Genomic DNA, 25,387 nt, shown 5'->3' with positions numbered 1-25,387 from the left:
TTATTAGAGTTCTACCGGTAATTTCTGGTTATGTTGCAAAGCGATTGCTCCTTCACCTGAAAGTGGTTACACCCACCAAGAGGTGCACCACTGGAGGACAAGGGAGTGCTGGGGTAGGTGGTCCTTTAAATGCAAATGTGCATTTGTTTTTAACTCAGGAGTCTTGGCAGTCAGCTCAAAATTTCCAGGTTAAATAAATCTTCCTCAATGATAATGTATTAGAACACCTGAGATAGGTGAAATTCTTATTTTACCTATTTAAAAGTGTGAAGAAATGTAGTGAAATTTAGTTTCTAATGAGTCATTGAGGGCAAAACTGTATGAGGTCCTGTATGATATTCAGAATTTAAGAAATCTCAGATGAAAATAAAGCTACATCTTCAGATGCCAAGTAAAGAAGAAATATAAGGTAATATTTACTTAAGTGAAATTCCAAAGCCTTTCTGCCTAAAATAGCCAACCAATTTAACTAAAAGCACTATTTTCCCCCACAATCCTCTTTCTTATTTTTATTTTTTATTTTGATATATAGTCTCACTCTATTGCCCAGGCTGGTGTTTAGTGACACAATGATAGTTCACTGTGACGTCAAACTCCCACCTTAGCCTTCTGAGTAGCTAGGACTACAAATGTGCACTACCATCCCTGTATAATTTTTAAAATAACTTTTTTTGGTAGAGATAAGGCCTATGTTGCCCAGGCTGGTCTCTAACTCCTGGCCTCAAGTGATCCTCCTGCTACCGCACAGGGTCTTTCCTTGTAATTTTCTAATACCCCAACGCCTTCACTTCAATTTCTAGGGTACTAAGTCTGGCCTCTGTCTGATGCATGTTCCCCTTTTCATGATAACTTTTTCTAAGTTCCTGTGGTGCCAATATTTCCTGTGCAAGGTGTTACAAAGTTAATTGACAATGCATAGGATTTTCAGTGGTATTTATTATTGTCATTGATTTTTTTTTTTTTTCAAGTTTAAGAAGGTGCTAGCAGTATCATTTTTTAGGGACAGAAAGATTACACGTGCTGGCTAGAATACTGAATTGACTCAAGGTTGTTTGCAAATTCTCATAAAAATACCCAAGCTTCTTTTAAGTTACTTCCCGATTAACAGAACCGGTTCCATTATCACAAAAGTAATACATATTCATTATAGACAAAAATGTTTAAGGTAGAATTTTACAAGTCATTTCAACTGCATTGTTTTGAGACCTGATGAGTGTAAGGAGCATGCTCGTGAGCCGTGGCATTATCAGGTGATTGTTTCAGAAGGGTGCAATCATGCTCTATGATCCTCCTACCTATGCTAGGTTCCAGGTGCTCAAGACCTTACTTCAAGTTTAGAACACAAAGCTAAATGGCTTCCCAGATTTAATCATGAGGTTCTCTGAACAATCCATGACCTATATGTTTCCATCTACTCATAGAACAAGGTAGTAGCTACCCATGAGGGTCGATTTCATTGGAATTGGGAAAAGAAACCCCATTCCCCCATCAGAGACTCTAGGTAGTTTATAATCATGAGTGCTGGTTGACTTTATTGTTCCTGCTCTTTGGGCAGTGGTGGGAGGAGGGCTGTCATTACTGCTGTTTAGGGATGTTTCACACTGTGTCATTGGCAGGGAGGGCAGACACAGAAGGACAGTGTCTTGTGCTTAGGCACTGTCTGGCTTCATCATAGATTCATGAGCAGGAGTGAGTTTATAAAGAAAAACAAGGGCTCCTTCTGAAACCCTGTAAAGAACCCTCTGGATGATGTGTCACATGGCCATGTGATTTTGTAAAATATGCAAAAGGAAGCTAGTTTTGTGTTCTTAAAGAGGAATCGCCTTCCCCACCCTGCCTCCCCTCTCCCCCCAATTGTAAAAGCTTCAGGCCTCAATGAAACATGGACCTGTTTCTGACTCTGTATGTTTGGGCTGGAATTTAAACCTTTTTTGAAAGTGGAGAAGAAAAATATGTCTGTGTTGACAGATATATAGGATTCTGGGAGTTGAAGAGTAAACCTTCCTTAAGGCCTAAGACTGAAGAGCAAAATGGGAAAAGAAAAGATTTATTCAAGGAAAGGGTCTCTAAGCCGAGAGAGGAATGATACTGTTGGTGTTTTTTTACATTCAAAGAAAAGAATCAGGAGGAAAAGAAGTGTCTTCAGTTAATCAGAGAATGACCTCATACCCTTGTGTTTTTATTTTCTGTAGAAAATGAAGGGCTTGATATAATGCCTCTTTAATAATGGCTAATAAAATTTGTTTAGTTGTTACTCCATTATGTACTATAATAATAACAATCTAGTGGGGGTGACAATGATGAAAAATACATGTTCCATGAACGTTACAGTTTACTAAATACCTTCACATATTTTCTTTCATTGGTAACTGCTGAAAGGGTCTCTTTGTGCCTGTGAATGTCTCCAGAATTAACTGGAATCCTATGAAAGATTGAAGTAGAATGGTCCACATGCTGCTCAATTACTTTCCTTATTTTATGATAATACTATATGATACTATCAGGAAGTTCCTCCTTTTTTTTTTTTGTGAATTCTTTAACATTGTGGTAGTCAAAATAAGCATTAGACTTTGACGTGCAAAGGCATTTCTTTTAGAATGGCATCTAATTTTTCACTTGCAAAACTACTCAACTGGCAAGCAAAGAACTGGGCTCCTTCAAAACCCCATTAGTAAAGCAGTGTTTGCATATGTTAGGTGTGTCTGTATGAACTTGCTAGTTGCTTTGCTGACCTCTGACTGTTTGACTTTTTAAAATGAAAAAGTAGCACTGGGACACACAGCTAACTTTACACAAATTTAAGAAAGCAGTCAATCAGAGAAATAAGTGTGGTTGCAACAAGAGTTGACCTGCAAGTTTTAGTCAATGGTTAGATTAGGAAGGAAAGGAGCCAAAAGTAGGGAAAGTACAAAATGCTCTTGTGGTGCAGAGAATGGAGGGGCATTTATGGCTGGGAGGTTCACTGAAGGCTTTGTGGACCTGAGTTTTGAGACCTATGTGTGATAATTATGAAAAGATGGACAGAAAGGCATTCTAGGTGGAGCAGACCATGAGTGAGGGTGAGAAAGGCGAGATATGACCAACTCTTGGTCCATTTTGGCAAGCACCTGGGATTCTGGGAAGTAGCTTTGTCCCAGTCCACTTTAAATTTTAAATTTAAAAACTTTAAATTCCACTAAGTGAATTTTTGGCAGGTGTTTGTGTGCATGCTCAATTTCACGTTAATTGCTAGTTTTCTGAATTTTAAAGCTGATTTACTCAAATATATTAATCATTATTTCTTATAAAAATTGGTTATTACTGATGAATATATTATTTGAGTGAAAAAAAATTTGCGAATGAGACTAAGCAATAGATGATCCAGAAAACATTTTAATGCATATTTAGAAGAGTGGTGATTATCTTTGTAGCTCTGACATCTAATTGACTTGCTGAGACTTTGGGCAAGTTCTTTTTATCAACTTCATCTTAAAAACAAAAAGACAAGAATATCTAACTCACAAAGTTGTTGTGAAGATATAATGAGGTATAGAACTTTAAGAATCAGGTTGTGGTGGCTCATGCCTTTAATCTCAGCACTTTGGGAAGCCAAGGTAGGAGGATTGCTTAAGGCCAGGAGTTCAAGACTAGCCTGGGCAAAATATCAAGACCCCATCTCTTAAAAAAAAAAAATTAGCCAGGTATGCTGGCAATGTTGGCATGTGCCTGTAGTCCCAGCTACTTGGGAGGCTGAGGTGGGAGGATCACTTGAACCTAGGCTTTTGAGGTTATAGTGAGCTATGATTATGCCTCTACACTCCAGCCTAAGTGACAGAGTAAGACTATATCTCTCTCTAAAAAGAAAAAAAATATGTATACATATGGCAGACACAAGAAAAAAAAAATATATATATAAATATCAGAAACAAATAGCATTATATAATGGTTAGATGTAAATAAAATGTTTGAGCTGCTAAAAAAATTCTATTTTCCCTCTCTGGGCCCAATCTTGAGTACAAAAGGCTTCACCTCATTTCATTAATTTTCAGATTTAGTGGGTCTGTTGATGGGAAAAGAACTCTAGCTACCATAACTGATTGGAAAATAGAAGTCAATTCATCCACAGATCCACAGAAAATAATGAGTTGATCATGTGATAAAGTGGAAAGAGCCAGAATTTACAATTCAAAGATCTAGGTTTGAGATTTAACTCTGCCACTAACAAGCTAGGTGTTGATGGAGGTATCATTTCATCCACCTGAAACTCAGTTTTTGTTCTTTGCTTTATTTGAATCTGTAAAGGGCTGTCTGATGATCTGCTAAATGATACCCAGTTTTTAAAATTCTATGCTAAGTAGCACATATAGCAAAAAAACATAAACATCTCTAGCAAGTAGTGGAAAAATTTTAAAATAATGATATATTCCTTATTTCCCCTCCTGCAATTTAATGACATTTTTGGTTACCTGGGATGCTGGCTTCCTATGCCTTGGTTGGTTTTCTTCCCCAGCTTCTCTCTCTCTGCACAGGCTTACCCTTAGGTATTCACACTCTTGTTTTGCTCTGGCTTCTTCCACCAGAAAGAAGATAGTATTTTAAGAGCTCCCTTCTACTTAATTGCAACCTGAATAGAAATAAGGATGAGGACTTGGGAGGGATGGACAGTCAGGACAGCCACCTCTGATGGCCCAGCCCCTTGGTGAGCTTTCTTAAAACTGTGGCTTACTTATTGTGAGAGTAGGAAAAGTGAGGTATGAGAGTGGGTTAAATGCTTGTTTGAATGAATTATGTACCTGCATTATATAAATGTAATGAGAAAATATGTGCATTTTTCTTGGCCTTCATATAGATAGATGGGCAAATGTTCCTATTTGCACATTCAAATGCATCTACAGGTGCATATGAGAAACTTGGAAGAAGTAGTCCTATATAATTTTAGAACTCAAGTTAAGATTTCAAATATAAACAGTATTATGAACCAAATAATTTTTTTTTGTTATTACTAAAGCAACAAGAGTAAATTCATTGGAACACTTGCTGGAAGAAAGAATTTTATTTACTTTTTTAATGTGTAACAAATCAAGAAAGCTTTTAAAAACTTACATTTTGTTAATAGTATACACAGAAAAAAAGAATGAAAAGAAACACATAAAGGAGTTTAATCAGTCTATACCTATCTTTGATCTATTGTCCATCCGTCCATCCATCCATCCGTCCATCCATCCATCCATCCATCCATCCATCCATCCTTCCTTCCATCCATCCATCCATCCATCCATCCATCCATCCATCCATCCATCCTTCCTTCCTTCCTTCCTTCCTTCCATCCATCCATCCATCCATCCATCCATCCATCCATCCATCCTTCCTTCCATCCATCCATCTGTATAATCCAATTCTCTACTTTAAAATCAATAGTGATTGTTTGCAATTTTGGGACTATCATTGTTTTGTCTTTTTAGACATTGCCCAAATTTTATTTCATAATATAATGTACTTTTACAATGTAAAAACAAAAACTCACAATGATGTAAGAAACAATATATTTTGTCCAAGAAACTCTTCTTAGGAATAAACATATGAGAAGAATGGGCTTGAGTTTAAATTGAATTGGCAATGGTTTCTTTAAATGTTGACATCTGTCTTGACATGCTGATGGGATGAGTTCCAGGTAAAGTCACTGGCTGGTGTGGGCAGGAAGGGTGGGTAGGACTGCTCTTGGTCTTTACCCCTGAGAGGCCTTAATTTATTTAAAGCTGTTGGGGATCAGGACACATGTTCAGACTCTTATCCCCAACTGTAGTCCCTCAGAACAGGCTTTCCTAACTCAAAAGACTTGTCATCGGAGACTTTTGGAGAAAAGAGTGGCTGTAGTCAACCCACTGACTCCCGAATTGCCTATTGCCTTGTTACTCTTCTTTGCTATTATAGAACAAGAAGTTGACCATGTTCTCTTCTCTTCTTTCTTCCTTCTCCTTTTTTCTCTCCTCCCCTCTCTGAACCTAGCACTTCCTTATTAATTTCCCTCCAGTTCTGCAAGATTGTTACTGAAAAGACAATGTGGTGAGGAAAGGCACTTGCCTAATAATTCATGTAGAAGTCTGCTACAGAAGAAATTCTTGATATTTTCTTCTGCTCTTGGGCACCTGACCTATTCACGTTGACTGTGGACACTAATCAAAATGGTCAGATAGAGTATCGCTCAAAACCATACTTCATTTTGCCTATTCAGATCCATGTCAATAGATGTAGAAAACACAAGAATTTGCCTCCAAGCAAACATATTAGAAGTTCTTCCTCATGAAAACCAATGTGAATGTTGGCATAAAGGAGAGGCCACATGTTTAATTTCTTTTAGGCTAATTGCCTGACTTTCGTTAGTCTCAGCCTTCTTGGTTAGGCCCTGAGTTATTTGGGAACACACAGTTTATTTACTTTCATAGCTATCCTAATCTTTGATCCCACAGTACAGACGTGTGTCCTGGGCCAAGTGGAGTGGAGTAACCCTGTCCTCCATTTTGGATTTTTAAGGGACTTAAGTATAGAGCAAGAGTGGAATATCTTGTTTTGGTGGATACATACACATTATTTGCAGGATCTTCAGAAGTGGAAGTAGGGATATTGGAAGATGCTCTTACTACACAAATTTGGGAACTTCTACAAATATCTTTAAAATTTTGGTGGTCAATTTCTCTCTCAGTCTTAAAATATAAAGAACATTTTTCTAAGGCAATTCCTTTACGCCTGGTAGTGATGGTTCACAAGAAGGGGAAGGGGATGCAGAGAAAATTACATTTGCTGAGGATATAGTGTGTGTCAGGAACTGTGCTGAGTTTTGCAAACTACCTCCTTTCCTTAAAACCAGCCTTTGAAACAGATCTTTTGAACATTATTTTGTGGATGAGGAAACTGGCTCAGAGAGTTAATAATCTTGCCCCAAATCTGAAAAATGGCCAAGCGGGCATTTGAAGTAGTTTGGCCTGTCTCCTATGCTGTAGGACATGTCATTGTGACATGACGCTTCCTTTGCTCAAACCTTTGGTATCACCTCTCCTGAGTTCAATGGCAACTGTTGCTTAGACACACAGAGAGAAGAAGACAAAATTTCAAAAAGCACCTGCCCCTAGGCTGGTGATAAATCATTCACATCATCTATTTGGTCCTTTTGACTGGTTTGCCAATTTCTCCCAGGGTCCTTTGGTGAGCTGTGACACTAATCTAAAAGCTCACGGTCTAGATAGGAGCCTCATACTTTTGCAGGAGGAAGGGGAGGAATCACACTCTCTTCTGATTCATTATCCCCTTCTTCTCAGCCTCTAGGGAAGTGTTTCTCACACAGTAGGTATCCCATGCATGATTTCTAATGATGACCTTGATGTTCCTAATTCTTTTGCCAGCGAAGATTAAGCTCAGCCTTCTCTGTTGCCTCCAGGAAAAGAGCTTCCTCTTTCATTTTTGTTCAGTTATTACCTCTTTCTATCTTCCAACAAGCAATAATTGACCCAGATAAGATTTGGATTTTCAAAACAAGCTTCCTCTGCTGCCTCTTTTCTTCCTTATAGAACCCAGGAGAAAATAGGAAGCAAAGAAACAATCTTGAAATGCCATATGGGAAGTGCCAGTTAAAAGCATGTATGTATTATTTTGATCTCTATATTAAAGATCATAGGCTGGCAGAATCTATGGTTCTGTTATTTAGTAAATACTGTATCTAGGTTTTCCAGCCTTGAGAGGGTATTTAATCTTTCTGTTGCCGCAGGGCATGGTTAGATTAACTCCTATATATACTGACACTTTTTGCCTTGGTGGAAAGAGCACTGGTGTGGAAATTTTACTTTTTGAGTTTAGGTTCCATGTATTACTCATATTTGCATCCGTGGTTCCAAGGACAATATCAGTCACCTCTTAGGTATTCAATAAATGTTTGTTGAGTGATGTGTGATCTGGGGTAACCCCACTTGTTCTCTCTGAGCTTCGTCTGTAAAATGAGGGGATTTGCCTAGAGTTTCTTCCAGTGATCCTGCAATTTTATAAGTGCTTTGCTGTGGCATTTCAGTTCTCTTGGTCATTTATATTCTTACCTGTTTATGTAGGTTTCTGGCACTAAAAGGGTAGTATATAACTTTCTTCTTAAATTTGCCTTTTTTCTATTTCAGATATCTTGTGTCATGCTAATCCTGGAAAAATTTAGTTGTGGATAAAGCGGTTTAGGTTTTGTGTGTCTTTGGGTAGTCTTGACTTAACAAGGATGGCAAAAGAATCCTTTTGTTTTCTACCTCCTGAAAGGCTTTTTGTGTAACTTGTTAACTCTTTGACATATTGAGCCTTAGTTTATTTGTTGACTTTAAAACAACTCATGCACGCAATAGCAAAAATAGTTGATAGTGGAAATCAAGATGAAGGTAAAGTAGTTCTTTGTTTTCGTCAATTATGTCATAAGCCTTATTGAACACATTTTGTCCTATTTAAAGCTCTGTAAATATAGCTAAGGCTTAGGTTTCATAGCCAGAGTTCTTTCTTAGTAACTGTACCTAACATAATTTTCACCTATACCAACCACCACTGAAAATATTATGCACCTTTTGTGCTCATGTTTTCACAACCGATTTACAGTGTTGACTGTGATATCTGAGTCTTGGCTCTGTAGACCAGGAAGAAAAAAATAGTGAGGATATTGGCTACAACTTTTCTTTCAATTCTCATTAATCCTACTTCTCAAATGCACATAACATATTATATTAGGGTAGCTTCTCTGAGCTCTCATGAATCAGCAAGTTACGTCACTGTAGACCTCATTTTTGCTCATCTGTAAGATGGGCTTGACAATACCTTTCCCACGAGAGTTTGGGTAAAAATGAAAGAAAACATACATAAAGGACTGACCAGGGAGTAGTGGTTGGATATAGCAAGTTGTCATCAGGTTAAGAAGTAGCTGCTTTTCTTTTATCATTATTACTATTATTAAGTTAATTTTGCCCATAATGGTGAAGAAACTATCACGAGGAGGGCTTTGAGAGGTCCATGTTTTGCTTCAAGTTAACCAGTTTACCTAGGTATGATTTCAGAGTTGGTCTACACAGCAATGGCTGAAACACACTTGGACAAAAAGTGTGGTTTCAATTCAGATACAGAAACAAAAAACATAAGCTAAATCCCCTCATAAAACTAGTCTTTTGCAACATATGTTTTTTCTTATTAAAGAAATATTTTTCCAAAGGAAGAAAGTGAGTATATTTGGAAAAGTGAAGTGGCTAGAAACAATTAACCTGCTTAATTTTTGTTCTATCATTGATGAAATTAATCCTAATCAACCCAGAGCATTTCTACTATGCAGCAGTTTTGAATAAATAAGATGTAAATTGAAGAAAGCATATAATTACTACATGAAACACTATTTTATGTTCTGTTTCATAGAGTTTATTTTTTTCATTTGTAACATCTCAGAAATGCGTATTTGATTGTGAGAGATTAAAAATGCCTATTGTTCTTCCAAATTGTTTGCAGTGCTCTTTTTTTCCCTAACCCAATTCCATGGGATATCTATGAGTTGTCACATTTTTAGTAAGTAAGAACTGTGTCAAGCTGTGCTGACAAAATGTCCCAACATAACTGTTAATAAGCATTGTCATTTTAAGCATGAAACAGTTTAGCTAATGATTTATCTCTTATAATGCAGCACTCGGGGCAGCTGTATGATTTGTCTCTTTAGCAAGTCAAGTAATTTCTTTAACAAAATGTTAAGCACAGATGGGCCATAAGCTGTCAGTTAACTATTATTGTGTCTGCATCTGCTTGCTTTCAACGCACTGTTTTATGTATTCAGTCAGTTACTTAGCTGTAGCTCCGTGAAAAGCTGAACCTACTCTGATTGGCAAATAAAATGTTCATTTGTCTCTTCTTCCTATTGTTTTGTTTTGGTAACACATGTCAGCAGCTCAATTACCCAGTTCATTAACAGCTCCCAAAGGACATGATGGCCAGCCTGAGATAAGAGGGCAATTGTGGCACATATGGTCAATAATGGCCTCTCTCTTGGCAATTGTAAATAAAAGTCACTTGGCCCTTTTCCTTTCACGAGAACTACTGTTTTCCTGTTCCCCTTCAGTGTGCAGATTACCTTCCTTTGCTCTTTGCAATCCAGCCCCAGCAAACTAGAACTGAGCTTGCTGTTGTTAGAGACCTGGAGCCTTAATATGAATAGCGGCCCCGGCTCTTAATTTTAATTATGACTGACTTTTAAGCTCTTGAGGGAGAAAGTTCTTATCATGGGAGACTATTCTTAGAAAGCTGTTAGCTGATTAATTAGTTAACTAATCAGTTTTCCTAATTGAATAGCAACACATTTTCTTGGGGCTTTAGTCTCTTTTTCTCTTTGAAATGCTTTGGCAGTTGTTAACATAGAGTTTTAAAAAGGAAATTAAAAAAAGAAAATTGCAGATAGTCATTTCTGAGAGTCGAGTAGGGAAGGGTGATATTCTTGTTTGATGGGAGAGATTCATGTTGTAAAAGGAATTCTTGTTACACATAAGCTTCAAAATAAGGGGTTTAAGAAGCCAGTGGGTTAATTTGAGTCAGTGTCAGGGTTATTAAGCCCGTAACAGATTCCTCCTTCACTTTATACCTTTGAAAGGGGGTGCTTAAACAGCTATGGCTTGGTTGGGATTTTGTGGCTCCCTTAAGCAAAATATTGCTCGTTATCAGGGGATGAGAAAAGCACAAGCATGTTTTTACTTAAAATGTACCAGCAAATGCAGCTACTAAAAATAATCACTGGCAGAGCTGCGTGAAAAAAAAATGAAGAAGAAATACAGCTTTCTTTCTTGTTGTGTTGTTACAAAGGAGGCCTTTTAAATGACTAATAGTCAGGTGGTGGCTGTTGAGAGCGAACTCCATCCAGAGAAAGGTTTCCCAAGGCAATGCGGACAGAAATCCAGCGGGCACCTGAAACTCAAAGTTTTCAGAGCCTTAGGATGGAGGCATCTTTGGGTCGCGCAGTTCAGCACCTCCGAGGCAGCTTGGTCGATCTGCCAGCCTCTGCTTGTCAGCCCTTATCTTAAATAAACACCCAACTGTCCATGTTGTGCATTTCTAATAACTCCAGGGCGACGGAGCACACGGCCGGCCCTCCTGGGCTGCCCAGGGCTGGCCATATTCATAACCAATCTGTACTCGCCTCCCAGGGCAGCAGGCACTCGGGGAGTTGTTGAGTGTCAGGGTTTATTTGTGTTATTTTGATTAGCCCCAACCTGGCAGGAGCTTATTTTCCTTCTAATGACCTCGTGCTGTGAGGCAGCAGCTTCCGAGGCAAGGGCTTGGGTCAGAAGGGAGGGGAGTAGCATTACGTTTCTCTGGCCAAAAACTGGGGGACTGCCCAGCGAGCAGGAACAAGAGTAGGTAACTGGCTAGAGGGTCTTAATTAGATTCAGTGTTCTTGAAAGAACCTTTCCTGAGAAAAGCCAGCATATCTTTGCCAAAAATCGTCTTTTTTTTTTTTTTTTTTTTGCATTCGCTGAAGAGTCTTGCTGGCACACTTGGGGGAGAAATTGTAGAGGGAATAAAAGCAAAACAAGACCCATCTACTCACCTCCTTAGATCTCTGATTAGGTTATGAACTATCTCTCCTAATTTATTAACTAACAAAATAAAAATTACTCTAATCCTGGTTCTGGGTTAAGAATTCTGGGAAGTTCAATTTATTGCTAGATCATTTGTTAGGTTACACACAATTTCTAGCTGTACCTTGAGATTTTATTGTAAATCTTTGGTTTGTTGCTTTCGGCGGTGTATCTCTCTCTCTTTTTTTTTTCCCTGTACGTACATACAATTTCAAAACATTAAAAAAAATGTCACCGATTACTTCTTAGCTTGTGAATTAATGTGGAAGAGAAGCTTCCAGGTGCTGAAGTCTCTCAACTGGCTTGGATTAACCCCTACTGGGCATCCATTTCAACCTCCCCCCTCCTCCCGCCTCTGAAAAAAAACCCACCCCAACCTCCCCTTTCTCATCCAGTCCGGCTTCCTTTGTGTCTCCAGCGCCCTGCTAGGCAGGTGTCAGAACCCTGAATGAGGGTAAATGCCCCGTTGATGGATTCCACAGATGGAGCGTGGAAATCGCTAGAATAGGCCTCAGCCACAGGCCATTTCTTGGGATCCAACAAAAGCCTCCAAATAAGTCAACAAAAATCCCAAAGATCACAAAGGGAAAATGTCATTTGTCATTTACTCTGGGTCTGTGAGGGAATATCAGTCTTGCTCCACTCCTCCTGACTTTCACCCGAGCAAACACGAGAGAGGTCATTCACATCTTTCTCAGTGTAAAAGGGCTACTTCAGATCAGAAAACAGTTAGTGGGCCCATTGTCGCCTTCATGTTGAACGGCAAAACTCACAGGCACAGGAGACATCCTGCAATTAGCCAAGTAGGAGCACCAAACTCTGAGATGACCTGTTAAAGACTTTATGAAATAGACTTAGGAAATACTGTTAAATGGTCAGACTCCGTATGAAACGGCTTCATGAAGCACTCAGGAAGGATTCTTATTTTTATCTTCTTCTTTTATCAGCAAGACACAGCTTGGAGTAAAAATGCCAACAAGTCTAGCTGAGAAAGATTAAAACAGGAGAGAGGACCATCGGATTTGGTGTGAGGCCATCTTACAGTAAATGAATGGTGACTAGGAAGTTCAGCCTCCAGAGATTCCCCCCCACCTCCTCCCCAGCCTGTAAATCGCATTGTATTATATCTAGGGCAAACACAGAGTTTAAATGGTTGTCATGTTTTGATTCTTTAATTATTCAAATGAAAGGTCTGGCTGAGAAGAAAGACAATGTCCAAATTCATGCTTGTGAATTATTTTGTTTCTCCATTTTTTGCCTGTCTCCCATCTCTGAATTATATTTGTCTGGAAACCAATAATTACAGAATTCCACATGACTAAATCCCTATAAAATTGAGGCAAGATTTCATGTATAATAGTGTTAACTAGGATGAAATATTTCCCGAGGCTACAGAGGAGGTCACAAGGGGCTAACGGACAAAGACATACTCTCTAGTTCTGTAATTCCTTCTGTAATTAAACTTCATGGTTAGTCCACTGGTGGTAATACTTTTGCCTTTTCTTCCCAGTTTGATTTGTTTCCAAAGGAAGACTTTGTAATCCTGTGGGGTATGACAGTTGTCCTACACCCAATCCTCCTATACTTGTCCATTTTCCCAAGTTTAATCTTAGGAGCTAACATGAAATTATCAGGATAACTAAAAACTTGGCTCCTTAAATCTAAAATTAGATTGAGATACAATAAGATGAAATGGACATTCTTATAAAGCCTGGTCAGAGGCGTTGCTTCCCAATGATCACTGGGGGATTTCTGCTGAATGACCTATCAATATCCCAGTATGTTTCAAGTTATTTATTCCTGCACTTTTATTTAAAAAGAACTTTTCAGCTTTTGATATCCTTTCACTGTATGCGTTGTAATAAAAAATGCCAAAAAGAGGACTTTCATAAAAATATAGAACGAGTGGTCAGTTCAATTGCTCACAGTGAGTTGTAGTTCCACATTGACCAGTGATCTGTGATGGTTCTTAGTGGAGACTGCAAATTATCGGGCTGAGTATTTTGCTTCCTTAACTTTAATATTATGGCAAAGCTGATTCATTTCTTAGTGCTTTTATATTGTTTAAAAACTGTACTTTGAACATATAAAGAGTTCAATAAATATCTGTTGAATTGAATTTCGTTGGAAAATTGGTTTGGTGTATAATGTTGATGCAATTCTAGAATTTCTATAAATTTCATTTGATTCTGGGCAGTTTTTTGAAAATTTGGGATAAATGGTAGCAGTCTTGGCAATCAGCTAAAGAATTGACATTTGAATATCTGTTTTGGTTCATTTCTGCTATTCCTTCTCTTCAACAGGACAGTGTATGTGTGCAATAAAGGAATTGAACACTTATTTAGGACTCTCTAAGCTAGAAGAAAGTGAGCATGTCCTCTGAAGTCCCATAGACCTGGGCCAAATCCTAGATTTCTTAGCTGTGCAACCTGAACATCCTTTCAGTGTCTTGTTTTCTTCTTGCTGTCTGGTGGGGTATGTACGTACTTCCTAGGGTTGTTGTGTGGTTACATGGGGGCAGCGACAGGAATCCTCATCCTCTTGGAAAGATTTGCTTCAGGGTCATTGGTGACACTGAGTTAATGTATAAGTCAGAGAACGGATTGTGAAGGGATTTCAATAATTGAGTCAAAATTATTAACATCTGATAACTATGGATTAGGATAAAATCTGCAAATTGTTATGCAATTTAAAGGAACAAAATTTCCATTTAGAAGGCTGTGCATTATGTAGTGATATGAATTTTCTTTTGAGAGCTGCTCTGAGATTTCAAAATTCGAGGATACTATCTCTATTTAATTAATAAAAAAGCAAATTTTGTTTGTCAAGGCATCTGTAGAATATGATTGAGCAACTTAAATGTGATTAAAAATCTTCCCTTAAAAAAAATCTTCCCTTAATATTAAGGCTCTACAGTAGTAATATTCCAAGGAGATTATATTTAATCTAGTTACTGTATCCTGATAATTTGTCAATTCATTTAGGTAATTGTGTTGCTGACACTGTTTACAGTTTTCCAAGTCATAGCATTAGATATTCTATATGGAAAAAATATATAATTTCCTTCTATCAAACTGCCTGAAAGAAAGCCTTGTTTTTACTTTGTATAATATGTAGGATTATATACTTTTTACCTAGTATCTAGCTTGTTCTAGTAGCTTGAGTAAAGCTGAGTAGGTAAAATAGATGAACTCCAACAAAATGGTCTCCTGTGTGCTGTTAAACTGAGATTTATGTTTGAGATTTTTACCTGGTGAAAACTGAATGATTCAAGCAATCATTGTGCTTGCAATTGTTGTGAATCAAGTTCTGTGCAAATAATGAATTGTATTTCTATTGAGCAATATAAGAAATAGTAGTATTTTCATCTTTAGGAATAGCTAGTTTTTCCTAGCTGGCAGGAAAATCTTGGGTTGCTGATTTTACATATTTTAAAGCCCACATCCTTTTGGGGTTTACAGATGGGGAAAAGTTAGAATTAACTTGTAAGATTGTGGCTTCATATTACCAAAAATTATCAGTTGGTTCTAATAATTTTCCAGCAGAAGAATCAGGGAAATCATTTCCTCAATGTCTTTTGAAATGATGCTGTGTGGTAGTTTTCCTAGTTAGATGCAACCTTTCCATTGCTTTTGAATAAACAGTCTATAAATAAAAGTAGTGATGTGTTAGCTTGTTAAAAAAATTTATTTTTGGTGGTAAAAGTTGTCCTAACTGAACTCATAAAAATTCTGAATATATATATATATTTTAAAGATCATGAGATCCTGCTTTCATGGCCTGTGTATTCATACAAAAAGTCAAGATCCAGGGAGCTTTTGCCCCTCTGCTCTACGGAAGGTTTCTATCCTCCCTAAGCTTACCTTAGGACACACCAGCATTGCTGTTTGATGGGTATGCCTTCGCAAATTCTGAGTCTTTTAAATGACTTTCTGTTGGTAGTTCTTCATCTTAAAAAAATCAATCCTCTTTGAAAAAACTGATTATTAGTCCCCAGAAAAATGCAGGTGTGCAAATACTTGCAAAACTCCCCAAATAGACTGTTGAGGGTTCACAGACCTCCGAAGCCCATCTACATAGATGTTGGGAGGTGCTGTAAGAACAGAATTCCCATTTTAGAAATAAAGATGTGAAATAGTGGCAAAGAAATCACTGTTAGAGCAAAACTGAAATTATATCCTGCACTTGCATTCATTCAACATGTACTTATTGAGCACCTACTGTGTTCTGAAGATTCCAGTAGTGAACAGGGCAGAGAAGGGCCTTGAGAGTTATGTTCTGGGGTATGTTGATTGTTAGGGCGAAACAATGTGGTCTTGACCCTCCGGATTATTTCTTCCTGGTGCTTGTAAATCTAACCAGTCTTTTTCTTCAGAAACCAGTGATGATTTTGATTAATTGACCTGACAGTGCATGGCACATCATATTTACTTGGAAGAATTTAATAACCCCTGAGACTCCCAAAGGAAACATGAAAATTTCCACATACTATTATCCTAATGGGATCATAGTAAGAGAATGTGCAAGCAAAGATTTAGGGTTCTCTCGGGCAGAGGAAGCTTTTGGTCAATTCTCAAATGCTATTGAGTTTTTCACTTGAATTCACCTTGGCAAGAAAAGCCAGGGCAACAGAAACTGGATGCATGGAAGGAAAATCTTTTATGGAAATTTATTGTCTTCTTAGGAGAATAAGTAATTTCTTTCTTAGGTAGCAGATTATTTATAATTTCAAAATACATATGTGGAAGTGACTTCTTTTGGTAAATTGTGGCAGGAAGTATTTTATACACTTGAAAATGTTGAGAGGGAAAAGTATTAATCTGGAATATTCTATAGGGGTGGTTCTCAAAGTGTCATACCGAATCAGAAGAATCGGCAGTAATCACCTGGTAACATGTTAGACATGCAAATTCTTGGGGCTCACCCCAAACCTACTGAATGGAAACCATGGAAGGGGAGCTGCCAATGATCTGTTTTACCAAGTCCCCCAGGGGATTCCAGTGCTCTGAAAGTTTGAGAAATACTGCTCTAAAATTATGAACAAATTATTGATCATAATTTAGGTTAGCTCACATTTATCAAACATATATGCATATAAGTTATATTCAGAGCTTTTAAAATTTATGATATAATGTGTGGCATATTTCTTAGCATGTTAATAGCCCTTTAAAAATATTCCCAGAGTTAAAGAAAGTCTCTTTTAATGTTTTAAGTTTTTACTAAACTATCCTAAAATAAGATTTATATTAAATGAAACCATTTTATATTACATTAGATAATAATTGAAAAACCAAGCATAATATCTAACATACAGTAGATATATATCATACTTCTCCTTTACTTTCATGTACAAATATTTGTTTTTAGGTATATTTTCCTTGATTTATCATGTATATTATTAATTTATTCTATTGCCTCTTCATTTCACAGTGTTTAAATGTCAAAAATGTAGAAATATTAAAATATTAGAAAACTTAAAATAGTATTTATATTAATAAATTCATTTTGGATGTGCACCCTTTTGGGGAAGCTTATAATTTATACTGAAATATAATGAAATTTTAGATTTTTGTAGGGCAGAGTTAAGTTTGAGCCTAAGATCAAAGAGAATTAAAAATATGGGACACATATATCTTTACATTGCTTCTAGCGCCACCTGCTTTTCCCCGGGTCCTACCAGCCTGAGGGTACAAATGAGTTACCTTGACCTTGACATTAATAATCTACAATTCTGGCTCACCTTCCCCATTTGCTGACGTCTATCTGAGCCCCTTCTCTAGAGGATCCCCCAGTTATTTGTGGGGAGTTTCCCGAGTACATTTGCATATGCTCAAGGGCCAGGCTACTCTGGCTTCTCCTCTAGGATCAGGGTCTTTGGCCTACTAGCCTGGTGAGGGCCCCGTCTCAATGTCTGGGGCCTCTGGAGAGGGGTGCTGTCCTGCCCAGAACCCTGGTCTGATGCATCCTCAAACCTCCATAGGCCAACAGGTGCTCTATCTCTGTTGCAATTCACTCTGTTGTGGGAGTACTGGCAGAAACAGGGAGAATGCTCATTCCACTCTGTCCCCTTCAAACCCTGGCCTGGAAGTGGCACCACTTGTGCCCAAACTTTGCTAATCACAGCTTCTTTTTATAAGGATTCAGACCCTGTTCTTCTGATTTTTGTTTGTTTGTTTTTTGAGACAGAATCTCGCTTTGTTGCCCAGGCTAGAATGAATGCCGTGGCGTCAGCCTAGCTCACAGCAACCTCAAACTTCTGGGCTCAAGCAATCCTGCTGCCTCAGCCTCCTGAGTAGCTGGGACTACAGTCATGCGCCACCATGGCCGGCTAAGTTTTTCTATATATCTTAGTTGGCCAATTAATTTCTTTCTATTTATAGTAGAGACGGAGTCTTGCTCTTGCTCAGGCTGGTTTTGAACTCCTGATCTGGAGCAATCCACCTGCTTCAGCCTCCCCGAGTGCTAGGATTACAGGCGTGAGCCACCGCGTGCCCGGCCCAGACCCTGTTTTTATAGGAGCAGACACTATATTGTACCATTAATGCAAATTCTGTCTAATTTCCCAGCTCCCCCTTCTCTTTCTTAGTACCTCCACACTAAAATATGAAGGCCCTTTCCCCCTGTGTATACAGGCAAATGCAAGCTTTGTGGGGAGAGGGCCACAGAAGGGCTGGCTTCAAGGGTATTGTTCTTGGGTTAATGCTCTCCTATTGTCGTCTTGAAATTTATAATAATTCTTGAACAAGGAGCCCCATGTTTTCTTTTTGCACTGGGCTCCTCAAACCAAGCAGCTGCCCCGTGCAGCTGCCCACCCATTCAGCAGAGACCCAGACTCTAAACTTCAGTTTAGGGACAGTTCACTAGACGACGCCTGCTTCTTTTTGGGCCAGTTCTTTAGATTTATATTAATAGTACATAGATTCTTCTTAAAGAATTTCCCAAGATCTGGTAATGAGATACTAAATTTAAACATGATTTTTCTTATAGGAGCAGTAGAGTCTATAAATATATAGGAATCCTACCATAGTTTACTATTATTGGCTATTTAGATACTAAGTCAATTTTGGAATTTTTTTTTTTTAAATCACATTTGTTAACAGATTTCCCAGTGTAAAGGCTTGTGAAAATGTATCAGGAATGAAATTAAATGTGATTCATCCATTAGACATGAATGGAGTACCCATTAAGTGGTTAAGTACAGGGCCATAAAAACGGAGTAAGGCCTGTCCCTGTTTTCTAAGCGCTCATAATCGAACCTATACCGATAAAGATGCCAAGAGCAATTATTTCTGCCTGGGGGGGGCAGGGAGACAGGGAAGGGGAAGAGGTTAAATATCATTTAATAATGTAGTACTGCATGAGGGGCTTGGTGCCCACGGGAAGACATTGGGAATGTACTATAGACTAAGATTTGAATTATTCTGGCTTGGCCAGACTTGTTTTTTTGATGCACATTTATTTTATTTTATTCATATTTTATCATTTTTTTCCTCCTATGCCTCTAGCCTCAGTGCCACAATCCGACGAAGGCTCTGACATCGACTCTGAACCAGATTTACCGCTGAAGAGAAAACAGCGCAGAAGCCGAACCACCTTCACTGCAGAACAGCTTGAGGAACTAGAACGTGCTTTTGAGAGAACCCACTACCCTGATATTTATACCAGAGAGGAGCTGGCCCAGAGGGCGAAGCTTACTGAGGCCCGAGTACAGGTACCGATGCCCAAGCTCTCATGGCCTACTTAAACCCAGCCAGGAAACAAAAAGTATCTTCCCATCTAAAACATATTTTCAACCAAGAAAATAAACACATTAGCAATGGCCCTTTAATGTAGATGCACATTTTTAGACTTTGGTTATTATTTCTAAGAGAATGTGGTAACATTTATGACACACAGAGGTGTGTCAATTCATTTAAGGAATCTTTATTGTGAACCTTATTGTGTGACTTTGGGGGTAACACACAGATAATAGCAAATAAATTTTGAGTGTTTACTCTGTGCCAGGCACTGTTTTAAGAGATTTACACGAAGTAATCCATTTAATTATCATTAAAACCCCAGGTTGGTACTATAATTACTATCCCCAATTTACAGATGAGGAAACGGAGACTTGGATTATTTAAGTAACTACTCAAGGTTGCATAGCTGCATACCTATAGAGATAATTGGATCCCATACACTTCATCTCTGTGACCTCACAATTATGAAAAATGTTCAAAGGTAAACAAGGTAACATTCCTTCCTTTAAGGATTTTATAGTCTGGAAACATTTCTTGTAATTATATTGTTTTAAGAACATGTTGAATTATCTTTGAACCCTTAGATGTGCCCAGAACCTTTTGGAAAAGGCGAATTAGATGTACTATGTTTCTATAGAGTGTAGAATAATGCTTTCATCATTAATGATAAACTCTTCCCTCGGCACTGTTTGAAAGATTGCACATGTTTTAGGGTATACTGGAACTCCTAACTGCCCCAGAAGTTGTTACCTTATCTGGAAATATTGTGTGTTAGACTCAGTGACTTGACTTTCATAGTGAAAATCAGGCTGGGGACTCAACAGTGAGCTGGTCAGTTATCATGGTCCCTAGATTAATCAACATTTTTCATATATGCAGCTAATTAACTCTTCTATTACTAGAAGAAATTCTATTATTAGAATTTTACAGAGATAGCATCTTCTAGGCCACAGAACCTAGTCAGAGAGATTGTTTTATTTAACATTCCATATGATCATCATAGTGCTGGAAAAGTCAAGGCATGCTAAAATGAATTAAGACAGTTCCTTCAAGGAGCTGCAGTCTAACATGGGTAACAAAGTAAACATACAAATAATTTAGAAACAAAGCAGATGTAAGTGCCAAAAGAGAGAGATAGAGAGAGAGAAATGTAGTGGGCATTGAGAAGAAGAAAGGATGAGATCTTGAAGTCAATAAGAGAGGTGCATGCAAAGGGCAGATCTAAGACAGACTTTGTAGGCTAGAAAGGTATTCGTTGGACAAGGTAGGTCAGGAGCGTATGTTAGTAATAGGGAATTATATGAACACAGGCACAGAGAGCTGGGAGTGCATGGGTTATGTATAAGATGACTTTTCATTTTTACTCCAGGCATATCGAGACAACAGTGAATAGTCCAGTTTGGGTAGAGTGTAAGGAATGGTAGGGTGGTGGAAGTGAGGCTGAGGACATCCTGTGGACGGCTTGGGTTTCAGGCTAGTGAGCTCACACTGGATATGACAGGCAATGGGGACTAAGGTGTGAAATAGGTAGTAGCAGTGGGAATTACAAGGAAGGGATGGTGGGGGAAGGTATTCAGAGGCAGAATGTAGGCAAATGGCTGTGTAAACTGGAGGTGGGGAGGAGGGTGAATGAAGGGAAGAGTCACATATATACTAAGGTTCACGGTTGATGTATTAGAGTTGGAGCTATTGAACCCATTTCATTGGGATACAGAGTGTTCCTCCCCCTGCATAGTATGGAAATGACTTCCTTTAACCGCAAATCATGATACTATATAAATGTGCATATTAATAAATCATAAATATATTATTACATTATTAATTTTAACAAACTAATACACATTACTGTATTATTGTTTACAATGATGATAATATATATTCATATGTTTATTATATTCAATATATGCATTTTATATATTATGTATATATGTAATACTAACTATATATTATTCATATATTATCATATTGCATTCAATATACACATTACATATATGTGTATGTGTAATAATATAATATGTTGTTAATATTATAAATATTAATAATGTACTAATATATTTGTGACATATTACTATACACGTTAATATATTAACACAATTTGTGGTTAATAGAAGTCATTTCTGTACTGGGCAGTGCAGAGGAACACCTTGGATCCCAATGAAATGGGTGGAGGAATTCAATAATATTATAATCTTGTAGTATAGTATTATATATAACAATGTTATAAATAAGATGTACATGAAATCTATTTTGCTTTTGTTATAGTTCCGAGATTACCTGGTTTCCATGTGAAGTGAGGGCCAATCGCTCTTCCCTTGAGTGTCCACTGTTGCAGGGTCTGGTCCTTACATACTCCGTGGCTGGCCAAGGCCACATATTAGATCCGTTCTTAACACAGGTCGAATATCAGCTCTAAACTGAACGAGAGTCAAAAAAATAAACATTTATTTTAGGGAGATCAGAAAAAGAAGGTGATGAAACACTGAAAAGAGTGTTCAGTGCTCTGCTTTATCCCTGCCTTTGTCAAAACCAAGGATGAGGGCAGAATAAATTCCAAATCTGCGTAGCTTGTACAGTGCCCGGTATTCTCATCTGGCTCAGTGAATGCCGAAGGATAAGAATGGCCCATTAACTTTCAGAGGACATGGGATCAAACCAATAAAGAGAGGTTCATATTTTTCTATACAGTGACCTCCTCTCCAAAGCAGGGCCCTCATTAACGTAACAGCTGTCTTAATGTGGCTTTAACCCGGTGACTCTTTACATTCCTTATGGCTTCTTTAGTTCCCTTGAGACACATCATGTCCTGCACCAGGGCTGTGATCTACAGCCTAACAAATTCCCTAGAACACCCAGCATATGGATCTTTTACTTAACTCAGCAGGAAAAAGAAGGGAGTAGTTAATCACTGATTAAAATGCCAGAAGAAAATCCTTTAGTTTTTAGAAGGATCTGGGAAAGCAGTAGCAAAGTCAACTCAGTTTGAGTGATAGCCAAAAAGTGTGAGTTAGTTTAATTTGGGGCATCTGGGAAAACCAAACACCAAACTCTAGAAAACTCCAAACCATGTCTCCATTCCATTTTTTTTTTCCCTGAGCAAAACTATTTCTAGACTCTTTTGGATAGTGATGAGACTAAAGCTATAACAACTGTTAGACCTTTGCCAATGTTTCTTAAAAATTCATTTGGACAGTAGCTATGTCGAGTTATCATAGCCAAATCTGAATACATGAACTAAGAATTGTTGTACACCAAAGACTATTTGTCTAATAACATAGCCAAATCTGAATACATGAACTAAGAATTGTTGTACACCAAAGACTATTTGTCTAATAACAACAACACTACAGGTGAAAAAAAAGACTATTTGCCTAAATCATCTAAGTAGCTGTTATTATGCAAATAACGAAAAGCATTAAAGTTTTGCAAGAAATAATTACTTGCAAATATTTATGATGTGAAAAAGTTTTAGTAAATATTCCATCTAAGAATCCTGTGAATTAGGAAAGTATCATTCTCTTTTACAACCAAGATAATGGAAGACAGGAAAGGAAGCTACTCGTGGAAATAGCAGTTAATTAGGAGTCAGAAGACATGGGTTTTGGTCCAAGCTTGCCAAAAGTGTTTTGGCAAAAAAGTCACCTAATCCTGTTGTAATCATTCTGGGCTTAAGGTGTTTTTTTTCTTCTTCCTCTTCTTAATTTTTAAAATATGGGGTCGGTTAGATCAGATGATCTCAGCCTGGGTCCATGAAAAACCAGGATAATCATGGATGAACTTTAGAAGATCTGGAAAACTTGAGATTTGTACACAAAATTTTGTGCCTCTGTGTGTGCCTATATACAACTGTTAACCAGGACCCCTGACTTTTTATCACATTATCAAATACGTTCTTTCCCCAACTCCCAGATTAAAAACTACTAGGATGCATGATCTCTCAGGACCTATATAGCAGCAGTAATTTGGGATTCTCAAAGAAGCATCATGGTGATTTAAAGCTACCTAACAGTTCTATGCAGTTCAGAAGTTGAGACAGGTAGTTGAGCTCCACAATGAAGCAAAACTGTGGTCATCCTGCAGCCCTCTGCAGGAGCTCACTCCTGAGATGTATCAAGATGCCGCTGAACGTGCTTGTGAGTGTCTGTGATTTTCAGACGTGCATGGGCACATGGCGTTCTTCCTTGTCAACCCATCATCTTCCCAACCTGCTCTCCACACAGTGGCCAAAGCTGCAGAGCAGCGCTGATAGGAAGGCTGAGGGGAGTGTGGTAGAGAAAGCAAAAGAAGATGAGGTGAATGAGAAGGTCCAGGGAAATGAGCAGCTTGTACTGAATTTACTTACTTCGAAAGTACTGTACTTGGCAGTGCAGCATTAGACATCACTGAGTCTAGTGTTTAATCAAGCATTTTATACTCTTGTTGTGAATTCTCTTTCTAAGGATTAAGTATTACATGCTCTCCCCATTTTTCCAATTGCACTGGAAATAATCCATCTCTAATGACGTAAGTTAAATTGCCTTTAAGGACAACACCAAAAATGTGAAGCAGTAATTTATTGAAGGGCAAAATTAGGCTTACACCATGGGACAATTAGCACTAATCCATGAAACTTGGATGCAAATTTGACCTAAGCCTCCATTCAAGTCAAACTGGCTTTCAATTATTTGAGGTGTTCCTTGGGTACTTTCCTGTTTACACATTGGCACAAAAGGCTTTGGCTATAGACCACAGAGTGAAGGAAAGAAAATGAAGCTTTAATTCTTGGTTTTCTCAGACAGAAGTCTCAGTGTGAGACTTTTAACTGAATAACTAGCATTTATTAAACACTTAATTTCTTCTAGGTATTCTTTTAAGTGCTTTGATTATATTATATATTTTAATTGTCACAACAATCTTATGAGGTCTTTTTTTTTAATATTCCCTATTTAGCAGATGGGAAAACAATAACCCACAAGTATTAAGCAAATTGTTCAAGGTCATAGAAATAATAAGTCGGGAAACTGGGAGTCAACTTTTGCCTGGTCTGCATTGCACCCATGTGAAAAAAAAAGTAAAAAGTATTACTATATTTTTATTGTAGAAAACACTGAGTTTCCCCCCAATTTGTATTGCCGAGAGTCTGAACAAATTGGTTTACTTGTTCACGAAAAGAAAAACTTATAAAAATCTTATTTTTCTTTTGTGAATCATTATCTTTTTTTCCCTAGTTATCACAATGTAATGGGGCTCTTTCAATCAATTTGAATTTTACTTTGAAGAAAATCATTGGACATTATACCACTCTGGAAATGCATCTGAAGATCTTTTTCCAAAAGACATGAATATAGCTTTACGGAAGGGCTCAGGAGAGACACATACCAGTAGGGAAAAGGCCAGGGGGTGGATAAAAATGAAACAGGCTGCAGTTTATCAATGAAATATCAAGTTGCTTTGAGGGAGGGATGTGATGTATTGCGAATTATACATCCAATTATAGGCAATTAACTGTGCTAAGAGTAAGTTACCGATTAGTTTGTGCCTACCGCCCCCACTTCCTTACCGTGCTAAGTGTGATACAGAGAGAGTGAAATTACATTGAATTATATATCACAGAAGTACATTTAACAGGTACATAGCCAAATCTGTAAAACTCTTTCTTTCTGCCCTACTAACAGAGATACTGGTGGGAAATTCATATTCTCTCTTAGAATATCGAGGAAAGGCCAATTTATCTTTGTTGCTATTGCTACTCTTTTCGAAGCAAGGAATAATTTCTATTAATTTAACCACTGAGTTATAAAAGCCCTCCATCTATTTTAGATGAACTTATTCAGTATTATAAACTCACACATGCCATTCAGTAGATTATTCATTGAATGTTTGCTAGGAATTAGTGATTTAGTATTGAAAGATTTATTGAAGACTTCTGAGTATCATGAGAATTTTGGTTAAATGTACATTGATAACAGCATACCAGGATCACTGTGCTTGGTCTGTTTGGGTATTGAAAATGAAAGTTATTTCAAGAGCACCTTTTTCCCCTACTAAAAATAGAAGATATATATTTAAAAACAGAAG

At 37.8% G+C, this 25,387-nt stretch overlaps 1 protein-coding gene across 2 annotated transcripts in view; it reads left to right on the top strand.

Moving 5' to 3' along the window:
- Nucleotides 1-25,387, top strand: part of PAX3 (paired box 3) — a 92,099-nt gene that overhangs the window by 43,999 nt on the left and 22,713 nt on the right. For both annotated transcript variants that reach the window (XM_012741948.2, XM_076005376.1), the window contains exon 5: nucleotides 19,100-19,305. In XM_012741948.2, coding sequence (XP_012597402.2) covers nucleotides 19,100-19,305 — 206 coding nt within the window. The remainder of the gene's footprint in view (nucleotides 1-19,099; nucleotides 19,306-25,387) is intronic.

Source organism: Microcebus murinus, chromosome 8 (assembly GCF_040939455.1).
Source record: "Microcebus murinus isolate Inina chromosome 8, M.murinus_Inina_mat1.0, whole genome shotgun sequence".
In the NCBI taxonomy this organism is placed as follows: Eukaryota; Metazoa; Chordata; class Mammalia; order Primates; family Cheirogaleidae; genus Microcebus; species Microcebus murinus.
The sequence above is the reverse complement of the archived record's forward strand: the minus strand, read 5'-3'. Positions and strand labels throughout refer to the sequence as shown.